General features: G+C 43.7%; 1 protein-coding gene across 1 annotated transcript in view; it reads left to right on the top strand.

Moving 5' to 3' along the window:
- PRRG4 (proline rich and Gla domain 4) overlaps positions 1 to 25,730 on the top strand; it is a 42,774-nt gene extending 17,044 nt beyond the window's left edge. Inside the window, exons 2-6 of the mRNA XM_082269704.1 lie at positions 4,060 to 4,169; positions 10,533 to 10,696; positions 15,150 to 15,192; positions 17,833 to 17,959; positions 25,492 to 25,730. Coding sequence (XP_082125830.1) covers positions 4,060 to 4,169; positions 10,533 to 10,696; positions 15,150 to 15,192; positions 17,833 to 17,959; positions 25,492 to 25,723 — 676 coding nt within the window. The 3' untranslated portion in view covers positions 25,724 to 25,730. The remainder of the gene's footprint in view (positions 1 to 4,059; positions 4,170 to 10,532; positions 10,697 to 15,149; positions 15,193 to 17,832; positions 17,960 to 25,491) is intronic.
- The last annotated feature ends 287 nt before the right edge of the window (positions 25,731 to 26,017 follow it).

Below are 26,017 nucleotides of genomic sequence, written 5' to 3'. Positions count from 1 at the left end.
TGCGCAGCCAATGCATGCAGACAGGAGAATCCTGCAAAAGCCTGGAGGAGATCAGCATCAATGAGATGCAAAAAACAGTATTTTGTAAATGAAAAAAAGAATTGTTTATGAAACACTGTCATCCTGTTAAAGCTTAGATCTTCTTTAATTTAATGAATGCACCTGTTACATGTACAAGCCTAATACACATATTGCAATGCAATATATTTTATGACAGTGGTCCCCTAAGCTTGCTGTGTCTGCATTCCATTGTAATGCATTCATAGTATAACCTGCTTTTATCAGTAATTGATAAGGCCTCTTTCACACTTGTATGACTCCAAAGTTGCGCCAACTTTGGAGTGCAACTTTGATGCAACTTTGATGCAACTTTGGATGGGTGCAACTAGGATACGACTTTGGCTTTGACCAGTTTTAATGGACAACTGTAGCACACAAGTTGCATTGTATACCATTCAGGTATGACGTTCATGCAACTTCTGAAGATTAAAGTCTGTAGCCCTAAAGTTGCATGAAAGTCGGTCCAAAGTAGTGCATGAACCACTTTAAGTTACTGCAACTTTAAGTTGCACATATATGAATGGGTATTATTGGAAAACATGGGGAACGACATGTCTTGCAACTCTGATTGTGATACGTTTTTATGACAAGTTGCACAAGTGTGAAAGGGGCCTTACTCAAATAGATTTATTAAGAATAGAAAGGGGTGTGGGAGATTCCCTGGTTTCACTCCAACAATTGAGCAATTTGCTTCTATTTTCCTACTCCTACCCACAATGCCTAGCTCCAAGGCGTGTATGAGCATCTCATTAATGAGTGATGGATGATGTTACATAGTCACCTGGGTTCAGACGGGACATGACTGCAGAGCCGTGTGCACACGTGGGAGAGCTTGGGAATAATGAAAGAACTGAGTCACTCATTTCATGATGTCACTCGTCTCTTACTTAAAGTGACAATAAACTTTGGTTTAAAAAAAATATATATTTTTAAGTGTGTTCTCTTAGCTCCAAAAGTCCCTTCTATTACTCTCAGCTACTCCAAATCTCAAATCCTTTTTTCCCTTTTTCTTTTTTGTTGCTGTGATCTGACTTCCTGTTAGATGGTGGCTACGCTCATTCTCCATGGTCCCCCTGTATGTAGGAATGTAGTCACCCTCTCTTGCTCACCCCTAAGATGGACTATAGACTATGGGATTTGTAGTGTGTATAGAGCAGCATGCACTGAAATAGTACATAGTGTTACACTGCAGCAACCTGGAGAGTTTAAGATTGGTGCATAGGGTACATAGGGTGGTACATAGGGTAGTGGTCGGGGGTGTCACTGGAAAGAAAAATGTCCCAGCTGTGGTGGTGTGCCTGGGGAAAATATATATATACTTTATATGTGATTCTACACAGAGCGGCCACCCTGTAGCAATAAATCTGCTATAGGGCAGTTAAAGCGGTAGTATACTCCACTTTTTAACTTTTACCTATAGGTAAGCCTATAATATTAATACATTAATATCTCCTAAACCTGCACGGTTTAGGAGATATTCACCCTGCATGCAGCCGCTGACACCAGCGGAGCATGCGCTCTGAAGGTCCGGCGTATCTTGACGGACTTTCAGAGCTCCTTGCCGCATCCTTGCCGGAAAGTGAACTCCCGTGCGCTTGCGTGGGAGTGACGTCATTGTGGCTCGGGCCTCTCACAGCGCCGGAGCCGCCGAACCCAGAAGAGAAAATAAGGGAACATGTCTGCTCCTTCAGCGGTGTCAGGGCGACCATGTCTGGGCTTCGTTCTAAGATGAGTATTTTATGCTAGCACACTATGCCATTGTCCTGCAGGGTTTTTTTTGTTTTGTTTTTATGGGGATACAACCGCTTTAAGTGGTTATAGAAAAAATATTTTATTATTGTAATGTACCTAATAACAACTTAAAGTATTATTACAGGCAACATTTTTTTTTAGTTTTGGATAGAGTGGAGATGGATTAGAACACTTATACATTTTTATTGCTGTCTGTGCCCCCCGTTAGAGAGATTCGCCCTCTCTATTTGTACTGTTTACCATTATCGCTAAAAGAAAATCCCAGATTTTGGGTTGTCTCCAGAAAAGTAATAGAGGCAAAATCTTCCAATGGGGACACTAGTTCTGGTGAGCTGGGAGTCCCCAAGGGATTCCCCTAATTTGCAGGGATTTCCTCTCACTTCCTGTTTGGCTATGGGACAGGAAGTGAAGGGAAATTTCACCACTGAGACCAGGACAAAGACCTACCTTACCTACATGGTAAGTACATAAACCATCAGTTTCACATTACAGTTTGTCCCTTAAAAGCTCATCTTCTCATCAGCTGGCAGTTTGTAGGAAATGTTGGTGCAATCTGCGTACGTGTAATGTACATTAGTGATGGTCATCTCCATCTAGCGGCTGACTACTTAGTTCAATGTTATCCCACTAGAGCACGCCACAAGAAACCTTCAGAAACCTGCGATGGGTGGCCCCAAGGTTTCGACTGCCCAGGGGCCTCCACAGAGTTTAATCCGGCACAGCTGTTACACAACAGTATTAATCATGCCTTAGTTCAAACTTTAGTCAGGTGACCACAACCTAAATTTCGTAATAGTTAATATTAGATAACACCTAAATGTGTTGGTTACATCATTACTACCAGTACCTTCCAAAAAGTTTTATCAATGTGACCCAGGCACAACCCTGTACCTTATATAAATCGTATTCTTTTCCTAGATTGTAAGCTCTAAAGAGCAGGGCCCTCGGATTCCTCTTGTATTGAACTGTATTGTAACTGTATTATCTGCCCTCATGTTGTAAAGCTCTGCGCAAACTGTTGGCGCTATTAAAATCCTGTATTATAAAAATAATAATAATAATTATTTGAAATTTTTTTCTTTTACATTTCAGTATAGTATCATCTTACCCCTGTTCAGACAAATTATTTGCACCCGACTCCTTTGAATTTAAGATCAAAGTATATTGAGCCACATGGTGCGGAAAGGGAAGGATCTGCCCAGGTGTCAATATGCTAGTTATGCCATATTATTTATTTGTCTTATTCTTAGTCTACAATTCATGTTAATATACTGTGAACTGAAGGCAAAATTATTTTTAGCAGGGGTTCCCTTACACTAGAAATATATTTCCAAGGATTCCTCCAAGGTATAAGGCTCCATTCATATCTTGGGGTCCTGAATAGCAGGCAGTATCTCCACAATTCTGCCCGCGATGCCAAATCACGGCAAATCGCTGGACACCTATACGATCCCTGTAACTTCCAATGGCACCCCAAACGTGGCGCCATTTTGCCGCGATTGTCGCCCGACAGATCACGGTAAAATTCCGCAAGCAGTATTGCGGATAGCCAGTCACCCATAAGAAGTTCTTTTGGGCGACAGGTGTCCCGTGATTCTATTTGCGTGATTTTAACGTGCCAATCATCTCAAAATGGCGCCACGTTTGGGGTGCCATTGGAAGTGATGGTGATCGCACTGGCGTCCCGCGATTTGCCGTGATTCTGGATCTCGGGCAGAATCGCAGAAATCGGGGACGCCAAGATGTTAACAGAGCCTAAGTCCCGGTTCACACTGGGGCAACTTGTCAGGTGACTTAGCCGCCTGACAAGTCACGCTCCGACTTAGAAAACTCAACTCAAGTCACTCCGACTTAGAAAAAGGTTCCTGCACTACTTTGGGGGCGACTTGCATTGACTTCTATTAGAGAAGTCGTATGCAAGCCCCGCCGAAGTCGCTCTGCAAGGGGCGGCTTCAGAGTCGGGAGACTTTGAAGCTGCCCCAGTGTGAACCCAGGCTTAGGGGTTGAAGAGGCTGGTTTAGAGGACCCTTCAATTATATTTTATTTACCAATATGATTGTATAACATTCTGATAAAGAAAATGTCGCTGTTTCCACTTTTTTCTGCCCATTATTAGCACTCACAACTGCTAGAAATGATTTCTATTTCATAATGAATCACAACATAGATAATACCCAGAAGCTCATCATTATGCAGTTATATAAGAATTAACATGTGCTCATGTAATGTGTACTTCTTGTTTCACAGATACCAGACTCTGGTTCCACAATTGTTCATCATCTACCAGCTGATCTTTGTGGTATTTGGACTTCCACATTGTGTGAAAAATTTTGTGGGATCCAGACAAAATAGACAAGGTGAGTATTCATTTAAAAATAACAGGTAACAGGTGAAAACCATTTAGCCAATAATGCAAATCAAGATGTATTCCAACTGTATAGCAGGTAGATAATTTGAAGGGCACTTTCACACTGGTTCACTTGAATGCTGTCAGTAAAACGCCTATGCGTTAATTGAGTGCTTTTGCGGCACTTTTGGTGAGGTTTTTAAAGGACATGTGACTCAAAAACTGCACCAAAAATACTTAGTGGGGGCGTTTTTGAGGCACGTTTGAGGCGGTTCCCATTCGTTTCAATAGAGAGGTGCACTTTTTTTAGTTCCCCAAACATGCCCCAAAGATGCTGCAAGCAGGATTTTTTTTCACCACAACAAAAGTGCCCTGCCCCAGTGTAAAAGCGTTAATTGATTTGAACCACTTAGGCCCCTTTCACACAGGCGGACCGTTCAGATGCGCCTGTCCGTTTTTTTGGCGGATCTGAACGGTCCCCCCATGCATTCCTATGGGGCATCGGATGTCAGCGGAGACATGTCCGCTGACATCCGACCCGTTCCGATCCATCAAATCTGGACGGATGGTAACCCTATTTTCCATCCGTCCAGTGGATCGGATCGGATGGCATCGGATGAGAACGGACCGACGGTCCATTCCCATCCGATTTCCCCCATAGAGATGCATGGGGAACTGACAGCTGTGTCTCCGCACACAGCACGGAGAACAGCTGTCATCCTCCTGCTCAGCGGGGGATCAGCGGCTCGATCCCCAGCTGAGAAAAACAGACTCCGTCCAACGGACGGATAGTGTGAAAGGAGCCTTAAGGACCAGAAGGTTAATGACCCTTAATGACCAGGCCATTTTTTGCGATACGGCACTGCGTTACTTTAACTGACAATGTACCCAAATAAAATTGATGTCCTTTTTTCCCACCAATAGAGCTTTCTTTTGGTGGTATTTGATCACCTCCGCAGTTTTTACTTTTTGCACTACAAACAAAATAAGAGCGACAATACAAACAATATTTTTTACTTTCTGCTATAAAACATTCCCAATAAAAAAAAATTTAAAAAATCTAATTTTTTTCATCATTTTAGGCCATTATGTATTCTGCTATATATTTTTGGTTAAAAAAAAATCTCAATAAGTGTATATTGATTGGTTTGTGCAAAAGTTATCGTGTCTGCAAACTAGGGGAAAGATTTATGTCATTTTTTTTATTTAGTTAGTAATGGCGGCGATCAGCGATTTTTAGTGGGACTGTGGCGGATAGATCGGACGCCTGACACTTTTGGGGGGACCAGTGACCTCACTACAGTAATCGGTGCTAAAAAAATATGCACTGTTACTGTGCTAATGACACTGGCAGGAAAGGGGTTAACACCAAGGGCGATCAAAGGGTTAAATGTGTACCTAGGGGATGCTTTCTAACTGTGTGGGCTCTAAATAGGAGGAACACAGGATCCCTGTGTTCATCACTGACAAAACAGTGGGTCTGTGTTTACATCGGCTGGCCGCCCTTCTGTCTCCATGGGGAGCGATCTTGGGTCCCCGGTGGACATTGCATCTGCTGGACCAGCTGATTGGCTCCCCCTCTAGCCCAATCAGCATGTGCACCTCATGTACATGTACGCCGTTTTGCGTAACAGAGCCCACTTGCTGCAGTATAACTACGGCGGCTGGTCGGCAAGTGGTTAAAGGGAAGCATTTTTCTTGAGCTTTTTAGGTGCTTTTTTTTAACATAAAAGCACTTGAAAAACTCTTCAGTGTGATAGGGCCCTTAGATCTCCTCTTGCACAGGCTCCTCTCCTCTACGCAGATTGTCTCATCTTATTTCACTGCACATTGTGAGTTTCTAAGGCCCCTTTCACACATACGGTCCGTTTGTCCGTTTTTCATCCATCCGTTGACGGATGAAAAACGGACATCAATGCATCTCTGTGTAAAAATGGATGACAACGGATGATCATCCGTTAACATCCGTTTTCATCAGCTTCCGTCAATGTCCGTTTTTTTTGAACGGATGAATGCCCTACTTTTCATCCGCCAAAACGGACAAACGGTCCGTTTTTCATCCGTTTTTGCATTGGTAGTGGATGTAAAAAAATGGATGAAAAACAGATGAAAAACGGATGAAAAACGGACGAAAAACGGACGACAAACGGATGAAAAACGGATGAAAAATGGATGAAAAACTGATACATTTTGACGTGACTGAACTGATGAACTGAAGGGACCGTATGGGTGAAAGGGGCCCAACAATGTGCATTAGAAAGCTGCAGAAAGTCAGACAGATCCCACCTCATTTCCTGGATGGAGGACATCCAGCATTATTTTGAGCTTTACTCTCCAGCTTGAAGTGTTTGTAACCTTAGTAAAGCAATTCACTGTCAGCCCCTCTCCTTCATCAGGTGATAATGCCTTTTAAATACCTTTTCTCTTTCGTTCAAGGACGGACAGCTCTTGATCTTCTTAACCATTGGGTTATACTGCCCCCTACAGGAGTAAGAAACTAGGCAGAAAAAAAATCTGGCTACGCCTAAGGGCAGTCCCGGGGGGGGGGGGGGGGGGGCGATGTATACTCCCTCTCCCTGCTATAGGTACTCAGTTTTTTTTTTCTGCCTAGTCAGGAGTAAGGACCTAGTTCCTTGCTGGGATCTCTGGTCCTGGCAATTTTTTTTTTTAGATAGATTTTTTTTCTCCTGGATTTTTTCCTGTGAGGTCTTCAATCAACCTCCAGGCTGGGCGACGGGCTGGATAATCTAGGTCCAGTGGTCATCCCAGGTTGCTCAGTGAGCATGCGCAGACCTCAGCTCCGCGCTAGGTTGGCCATGACATAGCCCAACCAGACGGGGGCTGGCCTGCGAGTTAAACGCCTGACGAGATCACATTTCGGCCCGAGTCGCAGCATTCCTCCAATGGAGAGGAGGTTCTGTCTGGAGCGGTGCCCGTCTGGTTCCTGGTATGGTAAGTAACTGTTCCCCCTCTCCCCCTGGAGGGTTTGGGGTGGTCGTAGGCCTCTCCATGGGATGGTCAGACCCCCGGGTTCCCCTCCCTCCCGAAAGCACCCCCCTCATCAGTCTGGTGATCCCTGTGGGGCCATATTGACCCCCATCTACCCCCCCCCTCCTTCACCGATGCTGGGGCTGTGGGGTGGCTTGGTCTACCGCCTTGGGTAGGGGCAGGGGGTGCTCCGCCGGTGATCGGCTGTGGGGGGGGCTGTACCTGGTGTGGCCCTACATCTTGCCTATCTATAGCGGAGTGCAGTGTTGGCTTCCTGGTGGGATCAGGCACATGGAATCTCGAACAATCCCGAGCCCATCTCTAGATGGCATCAGTGGGAGGAATAGTGCCCCATCGTTGGGGTCAGGGCTGGTGCTACCAGTAAGGTGACCTAGGCAGCTGCCTAGGGCACAACTTAGCAGGGGGCGCCGGCGGAGCCTGACCTGAGGTAAGTGACTTACCGTAAGTCACTGTAGGGATTTTAACCAGTGGCGGCCGGCCCATTTATTAGGGGCACAGGGGCGTGGCCCCCCATCTATGCGTCCGGCCCCCTAATCTACATGCAGGGCGCCAGATGCATGGATTCCAATGAGGGGTTTGTTTTTTTTGAAGCACGTGATCAGAGGCTCTAATAGGCTTCAAAACAGTGCGGGTTCGGGGCGCAGAGCACTGTGCCCTGAACCCACCCAGTTGTGTGACAGTAGCGAATGAATATTTGCTATTGCCACACTGATTCTCCTCCCGGCCAATCAGGAAGCAGGTCCTGAGACCTGTTTCCCAATTGGCCAAAGGAGAAGGCATCCTATTGGCGAAGGAGGAGGGACATGGAGGACCGAGAGGGGACATGGAGGAGACTGAGGGAGAATCCGTCCCCCTTTTCGGAGGAACAAGGTAAATGAACTGGCGCTGGGGGGGGGGGGGGGATAATGTTGCGAAATGGATTCTGGAGTGACAGGGGGTCTGTGGCCAGGTCCATCTGCCGCCCCCCCCCCCAACTGATGGACCATCACTGGTTTTAACCCCTTTAGCAACATAGGATGGGGGGTGGGTGAGCATATGGGGGGGCAGCAATTTTTTTTGCCTAGGGCGGCAAAAATCCTTGCACCGGCCCTGGTTGGGGTCAGTGGAAAGAATAGTGCCCGATCACTGGTGTTGGTGGGAGGAATTATGCTCCATTGTTGGTGTCAGTGGGAGGAATTGTGCCCCATCATTGGTATCAGTGGGAGGAATAGTGCCCCATCATTGGTGTCAGTGGGAGGAATACTGCCTCATCATTTGGGCCAGTGGAAGGAATAATGCCTCATCACTGGTGTCAGTGGTAGGAATTATGCCCCATTGTTGGTGTCTGTAGGATGAATAGTGCCCCATCATTGGTATCAGTGGGAGGAATAGTGCCCCATCACTGGTGTCAGTGGGAGGAATAGTGCCCCATCATTGATGTCAGTGGGAGGAATAGTGCCTCATCATTTGGGCCAGTGGAAGGAATAATGCCTCATCACTGGTGTCAGTGGTAGGAATTATGCCCCATCGTTGGTGTCAGTGGGAGGAATAGTGCCCCATTGTTGGTGTCAGTGGGAGGAGTTATGCCCTATTGTTGGTGTCAGTGGGAGGAATAGTGCCCCATCATTGGTGTCAGTAGGAGGAATACTGCCTCATCATTTGGGCCAGTGGAAGGAATAATGCCTCATCACTGGTGTCAGTGGTAGGAATTATGCCCCATTGTTGGTGTCTGTAGGATGAATAGTGCCCCATCATTGGTATCAGTGGGAGGAATAGTGCCCCATCACTGGTGTCAGTGGGAGGAATAGTGCCCCATCATTGGTGTCAGTGGGAGGAATAGTGCCCCATCATTGATGTCAGTGGGAGGAATAGTGCCTCATCATTTGGGCCAGTGGAAGGAATAATGCCTCATCACTGGTGTCAGTGGTAGGAATTATGCCCCATCGTTGGTGTCAGTGGGAGGAATAGTGCCCCATTGTTGGTGTCAGTGGGAGGAGTTATGCCCTATTGTTGGTGTCAGTGGGAGGAATAGTGCCCCATCATTGGTGTCCAGAGATGTATAGTAACTAAGTAGAACTACTTCACTACTGTACTTAAGTACCGAAAGGCGGTATCTGTACTTTCCTAGAGTAGAATTTTTTTCTCCTACTTCCACTTTTACTTCACTACATTTTTTCGATGATTTCAATACTTCTACTTCAATATTTTTTATTGGGGCTCCATAGTTACTCGTTACAATTATAAAAATTACCACTGCCAGAACAGTAGATGGCAGGTTTCATGAAGCTCAAAACATGTGTATTATCAGCGCATACGAAAATAAAAGCTACTGTATGTATAAATAAAAGCTGCCTTTGAAATAATAAAAAACAATATGATGTTCAAACTTTTGACTTATTTCTTTAATAACTACATAACACAGTACTTGTACTTTTACTTTCAGTACTTGAGTAGCAATTTTTTTTTTCAAAACTACTGGTACTTTTACTTTCTGTACTTGAGTAGCAAAATTTTTAAAGAAACTACTTGCAATACTTAAGTACAAAAAATGTTGAATACTTTAGTACTTCTGCTCAAGTCACTTTTTGATCGAGCACTTGTACTTTTACTCAAGTATGGGTTTCAAGTACTTTATACAACTCTGTTGGTGTCAGTGGGAGGAGTTATGCCCCATTGTTGGTGTCAGAGGGAGGAATAGTGCCCCATTATTGGTATCAGTGGGAGGAATAGTGCCCCATCATTGGTGTCAGTGGGAGGAATAGTGCCCCATTATTGGTATCAGTGGGAGAAATAGTGCCCTATCACTGGTGTCGGTGGGAGGAATAATGCCCCATCATTGGTATCAGTGGGAGGAATAGTGCTCCATCACTGGTGTCAGTGGGAGGAATAGTGCCCCATCATTGGTGTCAGTGGGAGAAATAGTGCCCCATCATTGGTGTCAGTGGGAGGAATAATGCCCCATCATTGGTGTCAGTGGGAGGAGTTATGCCCCATTGTTGGTGTCAGAGGGAGGAATAGTGCCTTGTATCTGTGGGAAGAATAGTGCCCCAAGGTCTGGATAAAGGCAAGCAAAAGGCCCCAGTTTGGAGCTCAGTGCTCTATTTCACTAACATTACTAAGGATATTTAAAGAGTTAGACATCCAGGTTTTAACTTCCCAAAAGATTATGGTGGATGGTAAACTGAAACCCGATAGGTTGCTTTGGCTTTATGTATTTTGCAAATCATTCTTGCTCTTTGTATATTTTTTCTGAAAGAACTGTTTTCTAAGGTCACTTTAGCTGTGGTGATCCAAAGACAAGTTTTCCAGTAAGGTCAATAAGTAGTGTAAAGGGATGACGGGTCTTCTGGCATTTCAAATGGTATTTTCTTTATCCTTGTTTCAGTGTTCAGAGATGGGGAGGATGCCAGCAGCTTCCTGGGACGACGATTGCTTTACAACCAGTTTGACTTTGAGCTGTTCGTTCCGGGAAACCTGGAGAGGGAGTGTTATGAGGAGCAATGCAACTATGAGGAAGCCAGGGAGATCTATGAAGATCACGATGCAACGGTATGTGCATGATGTTTATATGCTGTGTTTACATGCTCTTCTTAATCTGGCTATTGTATTCAAGCAGCTGTGACACCCGCAGCTGTCTGAATACCCGAATAGTGATTGCTTCTGATTGGATATAATCACTTTTACCTGACAATTTTCCATCCAGCTTTTTCAAAGTATCTTTAACTGGGTGGTGCCAACAGGGCCACCCATGGCTCAATTTAACCACTTACCGCATACTAACGTAGATCTACGTCAGTAAACTTTGCGGTAGTGTACCGGTACCGTGGTTTGAAGCCGACGGTCGGCTTTCCGTCGGTACCGACCGATGCGGCTCAGGAGCCGCTCGATCGGTACCCGGGGGGCGGGAGGGGACACCCCCCCTCCCGCCGCCTTCCGTGGCTTTGCTCGGGGCTCCCGTCCCACCGGGAGCCCCGAGCACCCAGCCGGCACATCCGCCAGCTGGATGGAGTCCCGATGAATGCCGGAAACGGCTTTGATCGGGTCTCCGATGACGTAATCCGGAGGCGGCGTCCATGACGTCACTTCCGGGTTACTGTGCTGCAAAAGGCGGCAAATTTGAAAAACGGCTGTATGCAAAAATGCCGTTTTTGGCGTTTTGCGTACAGGGAAGTGTAGTGGAGGGGTCTAGGGTCTTTTAGACCCTCGATCCCTCCATAAAGTGTACCTGTCACTACATATTGGTGTCACAAGGGATGTTTACATTGCTTGTGACAGCAATAAAAGTGATCAGATTTTTATTTTTTTTTTAAAACTTTAATAAAGTTAAAAAAATAAATAAAATAAATGGGAAAAAAAATAAATAAAAATTTAGCCGCCCCCGTCACCGTTAGCTCGCGCACAAAAAAAAACGTATACGGAAGTCAAGCCGCAAATGAAATCGCTGTTCAAACCACACATGTGAGGTATCGCCGCGATCGCCAGAGCGTGAGCAATAATTTAAAAAAAAGAGCTACACTCTAACTCAAAATTGGTAACCGTTAAATAAATTTAAAGCATCGCAGATTGAGATCTCTATTGACCGTAGTTTGTCGCGATTCCACGGGGGGGCGCAATTTTAAACCGTAACATTTTGGGTATCTATTTACTCGGCGTGACATGTTCTTTCACAATATACAAAAAAAATGGGCTAACTTTACTGTTTAGTATTTTTTAAAATTAGTGAAATGTGATTTTTCAAAATTTTTCCAAAAAAATGGCGCTTTAAAGACCGCTGCGCAAATACCGCGTGATAAAAAATATTGCAATGACCGACATTTTATTCTCCAGAGTCTTTGCTAAAAAAATATATATAATGTTTGGGGGTTCTAAGTAGTTTTCTAGGAAAAAATACTGGTTTTAACGCGTGAACAAAAAGTGTCCGAAATAGGGCTGGGGCTTAAGTGGTTAAAGCTTATTCAGTAGTAATGGGTCAAAATCCAACCTGTGTATGGGAAATGTAATGCTGGCCATGTCTGTGGCTACTTTCAGAAAATTTCAAACTAAAAGTGTTTGAATAAACAAAGCAACCTACAACTAAGAAATCCCAACCCATTTCCCATCCATTACTACAGTCATCCCAGGTGCTGTGCGTAAATTCATGGCACTTCACGTCAGGGCAGTCTTTAACGTTGATTGGACTCCTGAATTCACTTATCAACTATTTGCAGACAGTGCGGGTTCAAGGGACAGCTGCTTTGGGCCCAACAACTATGACTGGGCCCGGGGCAACTTCCCCTTTTGCCCTGTGTTAAGGACAGCCCTGCTTCAGGTTTTGAACACATAAGGGTGGGTTTTCTAAAGACAATTAGAATGTACACATTGCAAGTGCAGTTGCATTTTTAATTTTTTTTGGTAAATGTGATAAAGCTTCACTCTGTAAACAATACCCAATCAGGTGCAAGGAAAATTTAAAAAAAAGCATTTTTGCTTGCACATGATTGGATGATGGAAACCAGCAGAGCTTTATCACATTTACTAAATGGGTATAAAAGTGAATGCAACTGCACTTGCAAAGTGCACATTCTATTTGCCTTTAGTAAATCAACCCCACTGACGCAATACACCACTTGATGCATTAAGCTGGCCATAGACAATTCGAATCTCAGCCGGTTCAGCAGGGACCAGCTGACATTCAAAGCATGAATGGGCAGGCTGAACATACCCAAGTGTTCAGCCATAGCCATACCCAAGATCGATCAACTTGGGTACAACCAGCCTGTTGGATTTTTCATGTGATTATTGCTATTGGCTAATATAGCCTCCTAGCAGTAATCACTGTGTTCGCCCACTGAGAGAACCCAAAGGCTTTACAGGAGGAATTTGTGACTGTTTGAAAATGGCTCAGTCTATGGCTGGCTTTAGTGGCCAATGGCCTGATCTAAGCACCATCATGTGGTGTGCAACGGGAGCACATAACCAAATAGCAAGGATAACTTGCCACATATTTGTGGCAGTGTTGAATTGTAACTCTGTTAACTTGCTGCACCTTTTCACTGAGAAGTTGTACACTTGCAGAGCACTTGAAGCACAAGTTCTAGTTGACACTTTTCCAATTTGTAGCAAATTTGCGTGGCAAGTCCCTAACAAAAGCAAAGTTGCAGTGGTGAGTCTATAGCATGAGCTCTGCAAGTCTACAGCATGAAAATTCAGCCACAGTGACCCCTATGGTGGGAGGACTATTGCACAACATAACTGACACAGAACTTGCAGCAGACTTGCAGAATGTTTGCAAAAAAAGTTGCTGCAACTGTGCAACAATTATGTGAAGCCTTGCAAGTCTAGTAATAGCTTAGCAAGTCATTTTCAAACTTGCAGCTCAATTGCTTGCTATCTGGGTGAGCACAAGAATTGACTTTGAGTCTGGGTTCACACTATTGCGAACACAGACATCGCATGTGATTCGCACCCCATGCAATGTCTGTGCGATGCAAATTCAGCCATACAGTTTGTAGGGCTGAACTCACATTGCAGTCGCATGAAAATGCTGCAAGAACCTTTTTTTTTCCCTGCACTGGAATCAAATCGCATGGGTGTTCACACCCATGCAAACCGATACCTGTCCAAATTCACAGTTTGCACTGGCATCTGCGAAGCGATCTGGGGGTGTCCTTACCTTGTATTGACACCTGCAGCAGTTTGCAGAGGGCACTAGAATCCTGCTGCTTTCCGCATCGCAATAGTGTGAACCCAGGCCCAATTCACACCTGAGCGATTTTCTTTTTTTTTTTTTCACGCCTAAAAACTCTAAAAAAAAACATGACATGACATGAGCCCATGCGAGAGTGCATATTGTATATTTGGGAGCGGGGTGTTGGTTTTGGGGGTTTGCTGTAGATTTATCAGGCCACTAATGTGCATCCTGCCTTAGTCAGCCCCTATAACTGCCCATTTCTAGAAAGCATTATGGTATAAAAAAGACTCTCAGATATCAAATGTTTACAGAATATATAAAGAGTATATAAGTACAATAGTCATGTATCACATTTCACTTGCAGAGCATCATATTAGTGCTATCTAAACAGTATATCAAACTTTTATTGGCTGAGGATAATGTCCTCTAGGTGGCGTGCCAGTGTTTTTAATAGAGAGAATTAACACTAATAGTAGAGGAAGCTATGAAATTCCTGATTGATGACAGCTTTCTATTAATCTAGTGCTTCTCAACCCTATTGGAACAAGGGATCAGGAAAATCCTCCCAAACCTTTCATGTTCAAACAGCAAAACAAAACAAAACAAAAAAACAGACTGCGTTCTGATCTGTACATTGATCCCGCACAGATAAACATGCCAGGATGCGCATGGAGATCAATGCATCTGCATAGCTCCCCACTGTCCCTGATTTGGAACAAAGTCGCTCTGTCCCTCATTGCTCCTCATTTGTCCCTCATTTTGGTCTGATCTATAAAGTTTTATATAAAATGTACTTTTTATCTTTCAAAAAGTGTTTCCCAGTGCTAAACCTTTCATCCAATTTCCAAATTGCTGCATTTGTAAATTTCAAAAGCCAGCATAAAGGAATAGGATTGGTAAAAAAAAAAAAAAAAAAAACGATTCCTTTATTTTGTACAAATCTCCTTTAAGGGGGCGTGACAGGGGGTGTGCCCTATGCTTACATGCTTTTGCTTACATCGGTGTCCCTCGTTCCCATCTCAAAAAGTTGGGAGGTATGCAACTGGTCACCTGTCATTGAACTAAACAAGTTGCCTGCGTGGGTCAGTACAGAACACCTGTGCATCCCACATAGGTAAGGATAGATCGTTGCACAGGTGTACAGATTAGTATTTCCGTGTGAATGAGCCCCGAATTTCCACCAGACAAAGGTTATTGAAAATTGCATTTACTTCTTTATAAAAAGACCCCTTTAAATCAGTGTTTCGCCATGGAATGAAATAGATTCTTTCATTGTACTGTGGTCTGAATTGCAGTATTTTATGTTTATATTTTTTAATTTGTTTTCTAAAGATGAAATTCTGGAAGGAGTACTCCAAAGATCCATTCACTCAAGGTAAGAATTGATATTATCATTTTTATTAGTAGTAAAATGTATGCAAATTCCAGAGAAAATTTTTTTTTTTTTTGTGGCACAAAAGTATATTACCTAGTTGACGCCCGTGCTATAGCCGAATGACGGCTACAGCGCAGACCTAAATTGCCGGGAGGGCGTACATTGATGTCCTCTCGGCAACGACTGGCCTGCATGCTTCCAGCCCAGCTCGCTCTGTGATCGACGAGTCCATGAGACTCGCCTGATCACAGCTCATAGATCTGGGGGGCGATCCCGCATCCTTACCACGTGATCAGCTGTCAGCCAATGACAGCTGATCATGTAAAGTAAACAGCAGCCAGTGATCAGCTGTTTTTGTGCCGCCTATTAGTGCCCTTCAGCGCCACCTACCAGTGCCCTTCAGTGCCGCCCATCATTGCCCATTGGTGCCACTCATCAGTACCACCTATGAGTGCCGCCTTATCAGTGCCACCTTATCAGTGCTCATCAGTACCGCCTTATCAGTGCCACCTATCAGTGCCCATCAGTGCAGCCTATCAGTGCCCAACAGTGCAGCCTATCAGTGCCCATCAGTGCAGCCTACCAGTGCCTATCAGGGCCCATCAGTGGCGCCTCATCAGCGTACATCAATGAAGGAGAAAAATTACCTGTTTGCAAAATTTAAGAAACAACTATAAAAACTTTTTGTTTATTTCAAAATTTGCTGGGTTTTTTTGTGTTTGTTCAGCAAAAAATAAAAACCCCATTAGTGATTAAATACCACCAAAAGAAAGCTCTGTTTGTTTGTTTGGAAAAAAATAAATAAAAATGTCTTTTGTGTACAGTGTTGCATGACCGCGCAATTGTCATTCAAAGTGCGACAGCGCTGAAAGCTGAAAATTGGCCTGGGCAGGAGGGGGGTTTAAGTACCCAGTAGGCAAGTGGTTAAAATCTAATACTGTATATTAGGAATCGGAGAGAATTTTTCTCTCGTCCCCCTCCCCAACAGGACTGTGTTGGTGCATGGTGATTGGCTGCTCAGATACCTATGCCCCCATCACATGGTGGAGAGGAGAGTTCCCAACCCTGTATAAGATTCAAACTGTGATTGAAGCTCTTTCTTCTCCTTTCACTGGAGTATAAGTAATTGCAGGATCTGGGATTAAAGTAAACCTGTTGATTTAGTGTTAAATGGAGTCCTGAAATGTTACCTGATCTTTGGTGGAGATACACATAACAATCTGATTAAACAATTCTTCACACAATCTGATAATATGATCGGATCTGTGGATTAGCAAACAATATAATTCGATAGTATCATTGAGTGTATGGTCCATGAAGCTGACTGTACTGTCCTGTCCCCGCTACACGTTTTCCTGTGTGTAGCCAGAGTTGTATAAAGTACTCGAAACCCATACTTGAGTAAAAGTACAAGTGCTCGATCAAAAAGTGACTTGAGTAGAAGTGGAAGTGCTCGATCAAAAAGTGACTTGAGTAGAAGTACTAAAGTATTCAACATTTTTTGTTCTTAAGTATTGCAACTAGTTTTTTTAAAAATTTTGCTACTCAAGTACTGAAAGTAAAAGTACCAGTAGTTTTGAAAAAAAAATTGCTACTCAAGTACTGAAAGTAAAAGTACAAGTACTATGTTATGTAGTTATTAAAGAAAGAAGTCAAAAGTTTGAACATCATATTGTTTTTTATTATTTCAAATGCAGCTTTTATTTATACATACAGTAGCTTTTATTTTTGTATGCGCTGATAATACACATGTTTTGAGCTTCATGAAATCTGCCATCTACTGTTCTGGCAGTGGTAATTTTTATAATTGTAACTAGTAACTATGCAGCACAAAAAAAAATATCGGAGTAGAAGTATTGAAATCGTTGAAAAAATGTAGTGAAGTAAAAGTGGAAGTAGGAGAAAAAAATTCTACTCCAGGAAAGTACAGATACCGCCTTTCGGTACTTAAGTACAGTAGTGAAGTAGTTCTACTTAGTTACTATACATCTCTGTGTGTAGCTGACGGCAAATCAAACTCAGGAACCTATAATGCTTTCATCTAAAAATTTCATTTAACAACGTATTAATGATTACAGAGCTGCATTAATTTGTGTTTTTTGTGCCTGGAGTTTGCCTTTAATAGGGTTATTACCCAAAAAAAGCTGAACTCCAGTACAAGTAACAATCTCCCTTACAGTAGGTGTCCCCCACACTGCACGGGTTATATGCCCGTTTATATCTAGATGATGGGAAAAGCACTTTTACTTACCTGATCTTGTGCTATCCGGCAGCTGGTACTCCCCTGTGCTCCAGCAGTGGGCTGGTCCTCAGCGCCCTCCTATTCATTGCAGAACTGTAGACCCTGCATCAGTCTTGATGACATCAGGGGCATCCAACCACCAGAGCCCAGGGTAGAAGAAGCTGCTGGAACCAGCCTAGCAGCCCCAAGGAGCCTGCTGGAGTGTAGAATCAGTTAAGTCAAAGTGCTTTACCCAATCTCCTGGATGTAAATGAGTACAAAGTATTTAACCCTTGCAGTGCAGGAGAAACCCCAATACAATGGAGGATTTTTACTTTCCCTTTCTTTACTTTTGGCTTTAACCTGTATGCTTGAGGTGTTCAAGATATGATATATCCATTCTCTTTTCCCTGGAACAGGGGTAAAAATAGATGTGGTCGGGCTCCTCACTGGCCTAATTTCCGCAGGGACATGTCTGGTTATATTTGGACTTCTTGGTTATTATTGGTATACCGTCTACTGTCTTCCAAGAAGACGCAGCCAAATGTAAGTGCCTTGCTAACACCATGTTTTTTCTATGTGTTATTTTATATTTTAAACATGTCTGTTGGTGTAGAGAAGTCTTGCTCAACCTTTTTCCCCAGAAGAAACCTTAAAATGATTTCCAAGCCTCAGGGAACCCTTACTAAAACCAATTTATCAGTGGACAAAAATGCCCCTTCTGATGGTGGTTGGTGGGAAGGCCACAACCCTTATGGAGGTTAGAATGTCGCTCTTACAGGTTGATATAAAGGCCATTACTGCCATGATGCTGGCTCTGCCAAGTAACGTTAGCCCTAGAACTTTGCAGGCACCATCAGATGGGAGGTCAATCAGTCACTGCTCAGGCAAAACCTGGACAATTCTGGAGGTTCTAGGTTCTTGTGGTTCCATGGAACCATAGTTGAGAATGGCTGGTCTAGAGTTCAGATACTAATGTACAGCTATTCCAGTGTAATCCGCATAGATCCACTGTTAGTTTTTCAGCTGGTCTGCTGTGTTCTGTATATCTGCACAGAGCTGATTCATAATGATTCATAGTTGGTGCTCTGACAGCATAGTCACTTGATAGTCTGGTTCTGGAGGCATGGTTTGACAGCCTGGCTCTGGTGCCATGGTTTGACAGCCTGGTTCTGGAGCCTTGGTTTGACAACCTTGTTCTGAAGGCATGGTTTGCCAGCCTGGTTCTGGAGGCAAGGTTTGCCAACCTAGTACTGGAGGCAATGTTTGCCAGCCTGGTTCTGGAGGCAAGGTTTGCCAACCTGATACTGGAGGCAATGTTTGCCAGCCTGCTTCTGGAGACAAGGTTTGCCAGCCTGCTCTTGAAGGCAAGCTTTGCCAGTCAGGTTTTGAAGGCAAGCTTTGAAAGCCTTGTTTTGAAGGCAAGGTTTGACAGCCAGGTTCTGAAGGCATGGTTTGACAACCTACTCCTTGAGGCATGGTTTGACAACCTGCTCCTTGAGGCATGGTTTGACAACCTGCTCCTTGAGGCATGGTTTGACAACCTACTCCTTGAGGCATGGTTTGACAGCCTGCTCCTTAAGGCATGGTTTGACAGCCTGCTCCTTGAGGCATGGTTTGACAGCCTGCTCCTTGAGGCATGGTTTGACAACTTGCTCCTTGAGGCATGGTTTGACAACCTGCTCCTTGAGGCATGGTTTGACAACCTACTCCTTGAGGCATGGTTTGACAGCCTGCTCCTTGAGGCATGGTTTGACAACTTGCTCCTTGAGGCATGGTTTGACAACCTGCTCCTTGAGGCATGGTTTGACAACCTACTCCTTGAGGCATGGTTTGACAGCCTGCTCCTTGAGGCATGGTTTGACAGCCTGCTCCTTGAGGCATGGTTTGACAGCCTGCTCCTTGAGGCATGGTTTGACAACTTGCTCCTTGAGGCATGGTTTGACAACCTGCTCCTTGAGGCATGGTTTGACAACCTACTCCTTGAGGCATGGTTTGACAGCCTGCTCCTTGAGGCATGGTTTGACAACTTGCTCCTTGAGGCATGGTTTGACAACCTGCTCCTTGAGGCATGGTTTGACAACCTACTCCTTGAGGCATGGTTTGACAGCCTGCTCCTTGAGGCATGGTTTGACAGCCTGCTCCTTGAGGCATGGTTTGACAGCCTGCTCCTTGAGGCATGGTTTGACAACTTGCTCCTTGAGGCATGGTTTGACAAGCTGCTCCTTGAGGCATGGTTTGACAACGTGCTCCTTGAGGCATGGTTTGACAGCGTGTTGCTTGAGGCATGGTTTGACAGCGTGCTCCTTGAGGCATGGTTTGACAGCATGCTCCTTGAGGCATGGTTTGACAGCATGTTGCTTGAGGCATGGTTTGACAGCGTGCTCCTTGAGGCATGGTTTGACAGCGTGCTCCTTGAGGCATGGTTTGACAGCGTGCTCCTTGAGGAATGGTTTGACAGCGTGCTCCTTGAGGCATGGTTTGACAGCCTGCTCCTTGAGGCATGGTTTGACAGCCTGCTCCTTGAAGCATGGTTTGACAGCCTGCTCCTTGAGGCATGGTTTGACAGCCTGCTCCTTGAGGCATGGTTTGACAGCCTGCTCCTTGAGACATGGTTTGACAGCCTGCTTCTGGATGCACTGTTTGAGTCTTCTGCTCATATATATAATTCTCATTAAACCTCTTTACCTGGGTCTTAGGGGGGAGGAGGGGGTCTGACCCCCTTCAGAAGCCTATCCCACCAATCATAACTAGAGATTGGGAGCTGTCAGTGACAGCTAGATGATTGGGCTGGGAGTACGCAGTGAAATCCCTCTCACTACAGAAACTTCATCAGCTATGGACACATATGTGCACTCTGTGGACGTCAAGGCCCACCCTCCTTGCCACAAGCAACTGTCTCATGGCTCTGATGGTATTTTAGCCTCTTTTTAAGTACAGCTCAAGAAATATAGATCTGTGCTAGGCTCTGTAACTACTGCTGATCACTGACCAGTCTTCAATTGATCTATAAACCGATTACACGCAATACAATCTAATTGTTCACTCTCCTTTAGATTTCTTAACAGCTACTGTATTTAATGTGAGGGCCTACCTAAACAATCAGTTGAATTTTTCAACCAGTCACCTAGGACCTTGCACTAAAAAGCTGTTGTTAAAACGAATAGAAGATTGTACAATCAGACTGTAACACATGTGATCAGCTTTACTGTTCAGGAAGGAAGAAAATGGACAGATCCTTAGTACAACTATTATGGTGCTTATATTTCTACTGTTTTAACAATATTTAGTGAGCTTTATCAGGATTTCTAGGTAAAAAAATATATGAATGAGTACTTCTGAACACTTTCCCATCAGTGAAATCACAGAGAGCTATAAAAACCTGTCAGACATTGAATCGCTTCTCCACATTTAGAATTTAAAGCAGAACTCCAACCAAAATAACATGCTAAAAGTAAATTGCCCAATAAAAGATAAAACACAAAACTAGCTTTTACTGACTTACTAACAAACATGAGTAATTTTTTTTCCCATTCAATTAGCAGGTTGAATGAAAAAAAAATAATAATAGTTTGATTCCCCCATCCACTAATTCTATGTGTATGGGAGAATCCTCCCTACTGAGCTTTTGTATTCTGACAGTGGGGAGATCTCCTTGCTGTCAGATTACACTGATCAACGCTGCTGGCAACAGCCTGTGACACTGATTGAGCAGGGACAATCCAACAGGCTGGTTGTACAGCAGTCAATCAGTAGCCCATACATGCATCGATTTTCAGGTGGTCCCTGCTGAACCAGCCGCATTTCGATCTATGTATGCCTGGCTTAAAGTGTTACTAAACCCACAACAGTAAAATCAGTCTGTATATGCAGTAAAGCATGCTTGTTATACTCACCGTGGAAACTAAGGGGTTGCATTGTGTAAAAAGGCTGTTTGATCCTGTATGCACAGATTCTCATCTTCTTGCATTGTCCCCATAACATGTCCAGATAAGACTGAGTTACTGGAGTCAGGCTGCATATGCTTAGTTTGGTGTGTATTGCTAAGAGGGTTTTTTTTTTTTCTTGGGAGGGTGCATGTGATCAGCACAGGGCCAATCAGCACTGTCCAGACAGAGGGTCAGGGGTCCTGCATCTTGATAGGCAGCCAGTGCAGTATGAAAACCCCTCCTACAAGCTTTAACCAGGCACTGATAGAAGTCACAAGACTGCTATATACTGCTATTGAGAAAAGGTATTTAGCAGTTTATATTTACTAAAATAATTGCATTTCCATGTTCTGTGTACTGTGGGAGACCAGATATTGTGACTGCAGGCTCCTGTGTTTAGTAACACTTTAGGGGTGTAGAGGAAACTGTGGATGTCAGAATATCTGAACAGTGACTGCATCTCATCTCATCAGCTGGATATTTTAGGTAGGTCCTCAAATTACATAGTTTTAATAAATTCAAAGTTGACTTTACAAAAGTGAGCGGTCAGATTGTAACGTGTATAATGACCCTTGCAACATGTTTGTGACGTCCAGGAGGTGACATATCACCTCCAAGCTGCCTGTCAACCAGATCTAAAAAACGTTCCAACACAGATCGCTTTTCTGAGCTGTAAAAAAAAAAAAACAGGCGCACATGTAAACGAGGCGACACAAGCTATGATTCAGCCCAGTGAAATGACTAAGTAACATGTTCTGTACATCTTCTGCAGTGGATTTGGTAAAAAAAAAATATATATATATATATATATATATATATATATATATATATATATATGTATATATATATATACATAAATACAAACATCACTGTATGGTCCCTTTTTATATTCACCTTCAAAGGGTAACACCTGCATAGAGGATAAAAGTGCACTCATTCCTTTTTGAAGCTCATTAGCACCTCTAGTGGCCATTCTTTGTCAGTGCGATTTTCGAACAAGCTCATATTTCATGGACAGTAACTTGGGTTATTGTCCATAAGAGACTTTTGAATTTGATACATGGCCAAGGGAGCATGATATGTGCAGCGGATTTAGTTTTTTAATACTCACAGGAGTGATCACATCCCACTTAAGTGCAGTTTACCACAGACATTCTTGTTGTCTTGAAGCTCCTGCATTAAGACAGCCCAGGACTGTATAATTACAGCAGAATAATAGCTTTGCCTGACTGATAAAACACATAAAGCTTGCAATTATCCCCTGTAATTACAGCGCTCGGGACATTGAGCTGCATATCTAATATTTTCCTCCTCATTCTCTTTTTTTGGGAAGTTTATGGTCATCGGTTGCTTGCTCACAGATAACACAATAGGCAAGCAGAAATATTCAAAAGTTTTTCCATTTCCACATTATAAAGATCATTCTACACAGCAGGAAGATCATGTTCCACATAGCAGCCAGTCAGATTTCGTTTTGCAAGTGTAGGCTAGACAAAGGCGTGCGCACAGGGTGTGCAGGATGTGCCTGGGCACGCCCTAATCACCTTGTGCGCATTAGCATTATCACTTTATGTGCAGGCAGGGAGATTGGAAGATCTCCCTCTTGTCAGCTCAGCAGGGAGATCAATGTGGCGGGGGCATATACATGTAGACACACTCATGCATGTGTTTGAGCTTTGGGGTGCAAACCCTAATCCAATAGGCTGAGCACAGCTATGAGGCTAAAATTAAAAGAATTAACACTAAATTCTAGGCAGATATGAAAGATGCAAACTAATGTGTAAGAAGTGTAAGTACCTTATTTAAACTGGCCTCATCCCCTTGTAGTCCCTGTATAACAGGGCAGGACTGTAAGAGAAAAGCCAATCAGTTCATGTGCTGACAAAAAGCATGCTGATTGGTGCAGAGAACAGGGTAACAGAGAGATGAGCTCATCACTGTGCTGCTTCTTCTTTCACTGTCTAGTCACAGACTGGAGAGGGTCTAGGACAAACTGGGCTCAGAGGAAGTGTGTTGAATGATAATGGGCATGAGACTGAGGACATCTAGCAGCAGAAGAAAGAACTGCAGAGGAAACCTCTGGAATAAAGTGATTGTAAAGGGGGAAAAAAATTGTCTTTAATCTCTTGGCGCTGAGCGCACGCAAATATGCCGCCTCTCAGCGGCCAGACCTTGGCGCAGAGCGGTCACATATTTGCGTGCATTAGCGCCGACAGTGCTGTATTGAGAGCACGCGGTCATGTGGCCATAAGCCCTGCCCTGCCTCCCAGCATAGCAGACCCCTTAAAGCCAGCTGTCTGGACAGCTAAGCAAAGCCAAGATCGACTGTTTGTAACAGTAAACCGGAAGCTATGACATGACATCACTTCCGGTTTACTCTGCGCCAGTTTTAAAAAATTGAAAGCCTTCAAAAACACAGATCTTGGTGTTTTGAATGCTTTTAGGTGCAGACAAGGGATTTGTGAAAGCAACAGTGAAAAAATAAATAAAATTATTACCGGTAATTAAAAGGAAAAAAAAATAAGGTACCCTTGTCCTCCTGTGCTCGCATGCAAAGGCGAAAGCTTGTGTCTGTCCCATGTGCACGCAAACAGTGATCGTCCCACCCATGTGAGGTATCACAGCGATCCTAAGATCATGGGCAGTAATTCTAGCACCAGACCTCCTCTGTAAATCTAAAGTGGTAAACTGTAAAGGCTTTTAAAACATCAATTATAGATAGTAAAATCAGATCAGCTATAAGTAACACAGAGTACGAGGGTCATAATATGTAACACAGAGTACAGGGAGCAATAGTAATGTGGATTGCAAGTGTCCATTGTATTGCAGAGTACAAGGGTCAGTAATAAGTAACACAGAGTACAAGGGTGAGTAATATGTAACGCAGAGTGCAAGGGTCAGTAATATGCAACACAGAGTACGAGGGTCAGTACTTAACGCAGAGTACAAGGGTCAGTAATATGCAACACAGAGTAAATGGGTCAGTAATATGCAACACAGAGTACGAGGGTCAGTAATATGCAACACATAGTACGAGGGTCAGTAATATGCAACACAGAGTACGAGGGTCAGTAATATGCAATACAGAGTACATGGGTCAGTAATATGTAACGCAGAATACAAGGGTCAGTAATATTTAACGCAGAGTACAAGGGTGAGTAATATGTAACGCAGAGTACAAGGGTCAGTAATATGTAACGCAGAGTACAAGGGTCAGTAATATGTAACGCAGAGTACAAGGGTGAGTAATATGTAACGCAGAGTACAAGGGTCAGTAATATGTAACGCAGAGTACAAGGGTCAGTAATATGTAACGCAGAGTACAAGGGTGAGTAATATTTAACGCAGAGTACAAGGGTCAGTAATATGTAACGCAGAGTACAAGGGTCAGTAATATGTATCGCAGAGTACAAGGGTCAGAAATATGTAACGCAGAGTACAAGGGTCAGTAATATGTATCGCAGAGTACAAGGGTCAGTAATATGTAACGCAGAGTACAAGGGTGAGTAATATGTAACACAGAGTACAAGGGTCAGTACGTAACGCAGAGTACGAGGGTCAGTAATATGCAACACAGAGTACATGGGTCAGTAATATGTAACGCAGAATACAAGGGTCAGTAATGTTTAACGCAGAGTACAAGGGTCAGTAATATGTATTGCAGAGTACAAGGGTCAGTAGCATGTAACATGTGCAGAATGCAGAGGTCATTAGTATGTGATGCACAGTGTGAAGGTCAGTAGTGCATACCCCCAAAATTAAAAATACCCCTTTTGGTAAAAACCTTTACACATCCCCCAGTTAAAATTACCCACAGGATAAATTCCGTTCTCTCTCTGTAAAATACACTAACCAGATCAGCAGCGGTGTTCAGCAAAGTGAGGGAAATCCTCTTAAGTTTCTCCTCGGCTATGTTATGACAGCTCAGAGCCAAGGATGATTCTAGCACTTTCCTTGGTTCTGCAGTAGCTATTGCTGCTCCGATCAAAGGTCCAAAAGAAGTCAGTAGCTCAAAGTTAGCATTGTGGGTTTGCAATCTACTTGTATTATTAAGAAGATCATTCATCTGCCTAGTAACTTCACTTCTACTCTCATGTAAATGTTCCTACATTACCTACTAATTAACTACTTATCTCCACTTCACTACAGCCCAGAAGAAGAACATCAGTGTCGAAGCATCTCCATCAGATCCACAAGAGACGTGCTGCTTCCACTGCAACCCTCTGCACCACCACCAGCTGAAACTGCACCACCAACCTATGAACAAGCTGTGGCAATGATTACCCCAAATGAAGTTCCACCACCTCCTTATCCAGGAACTGAAATTGACTCAAAGATCTACAGAAAGTCCATCTCTATTCCTGCTTCTCAAGTCTTTTGAACCAGATGACATTTGTGGCGACATGTTATGTGAGTTTTGTAAAATGCTTTGGAATGATAAAGGAGAAGGAAGTCCTGCTTAGCTTCCAAGACTGAGATGAAGAAGTTAACTGTGGGCTTCAGTATGCTGGAGATTAACAACTGGCTATCATTAACATGTTTGTGGTGGACCAATTGTGGAAGATAGATTTCTGATGTAACTACGACAAGTGGGTGCAGAAAATAAACAGCATGTAGGTGAATCAGGATTCTTGGTCTGCACAATAAGAACATGAAAGAACCTAAAAGCTGCAGC

Source organism: Pelophylax lessonae, assembly GCF_965119305.1.
Source record: "Pelophylax lessonae genome assembly, chromosome: 10".
NCBI classification, from domain to species: Eukaryota; Metazoa; Chordata; class Amphibia; order Anura; family Ranidae; genus Pelophylax; species Pelophylax lessonae.
Note: the sequence above shows the minus strand (reverse complement) of the source record. Positions and strands in the feature narration are given on the sequence as shown.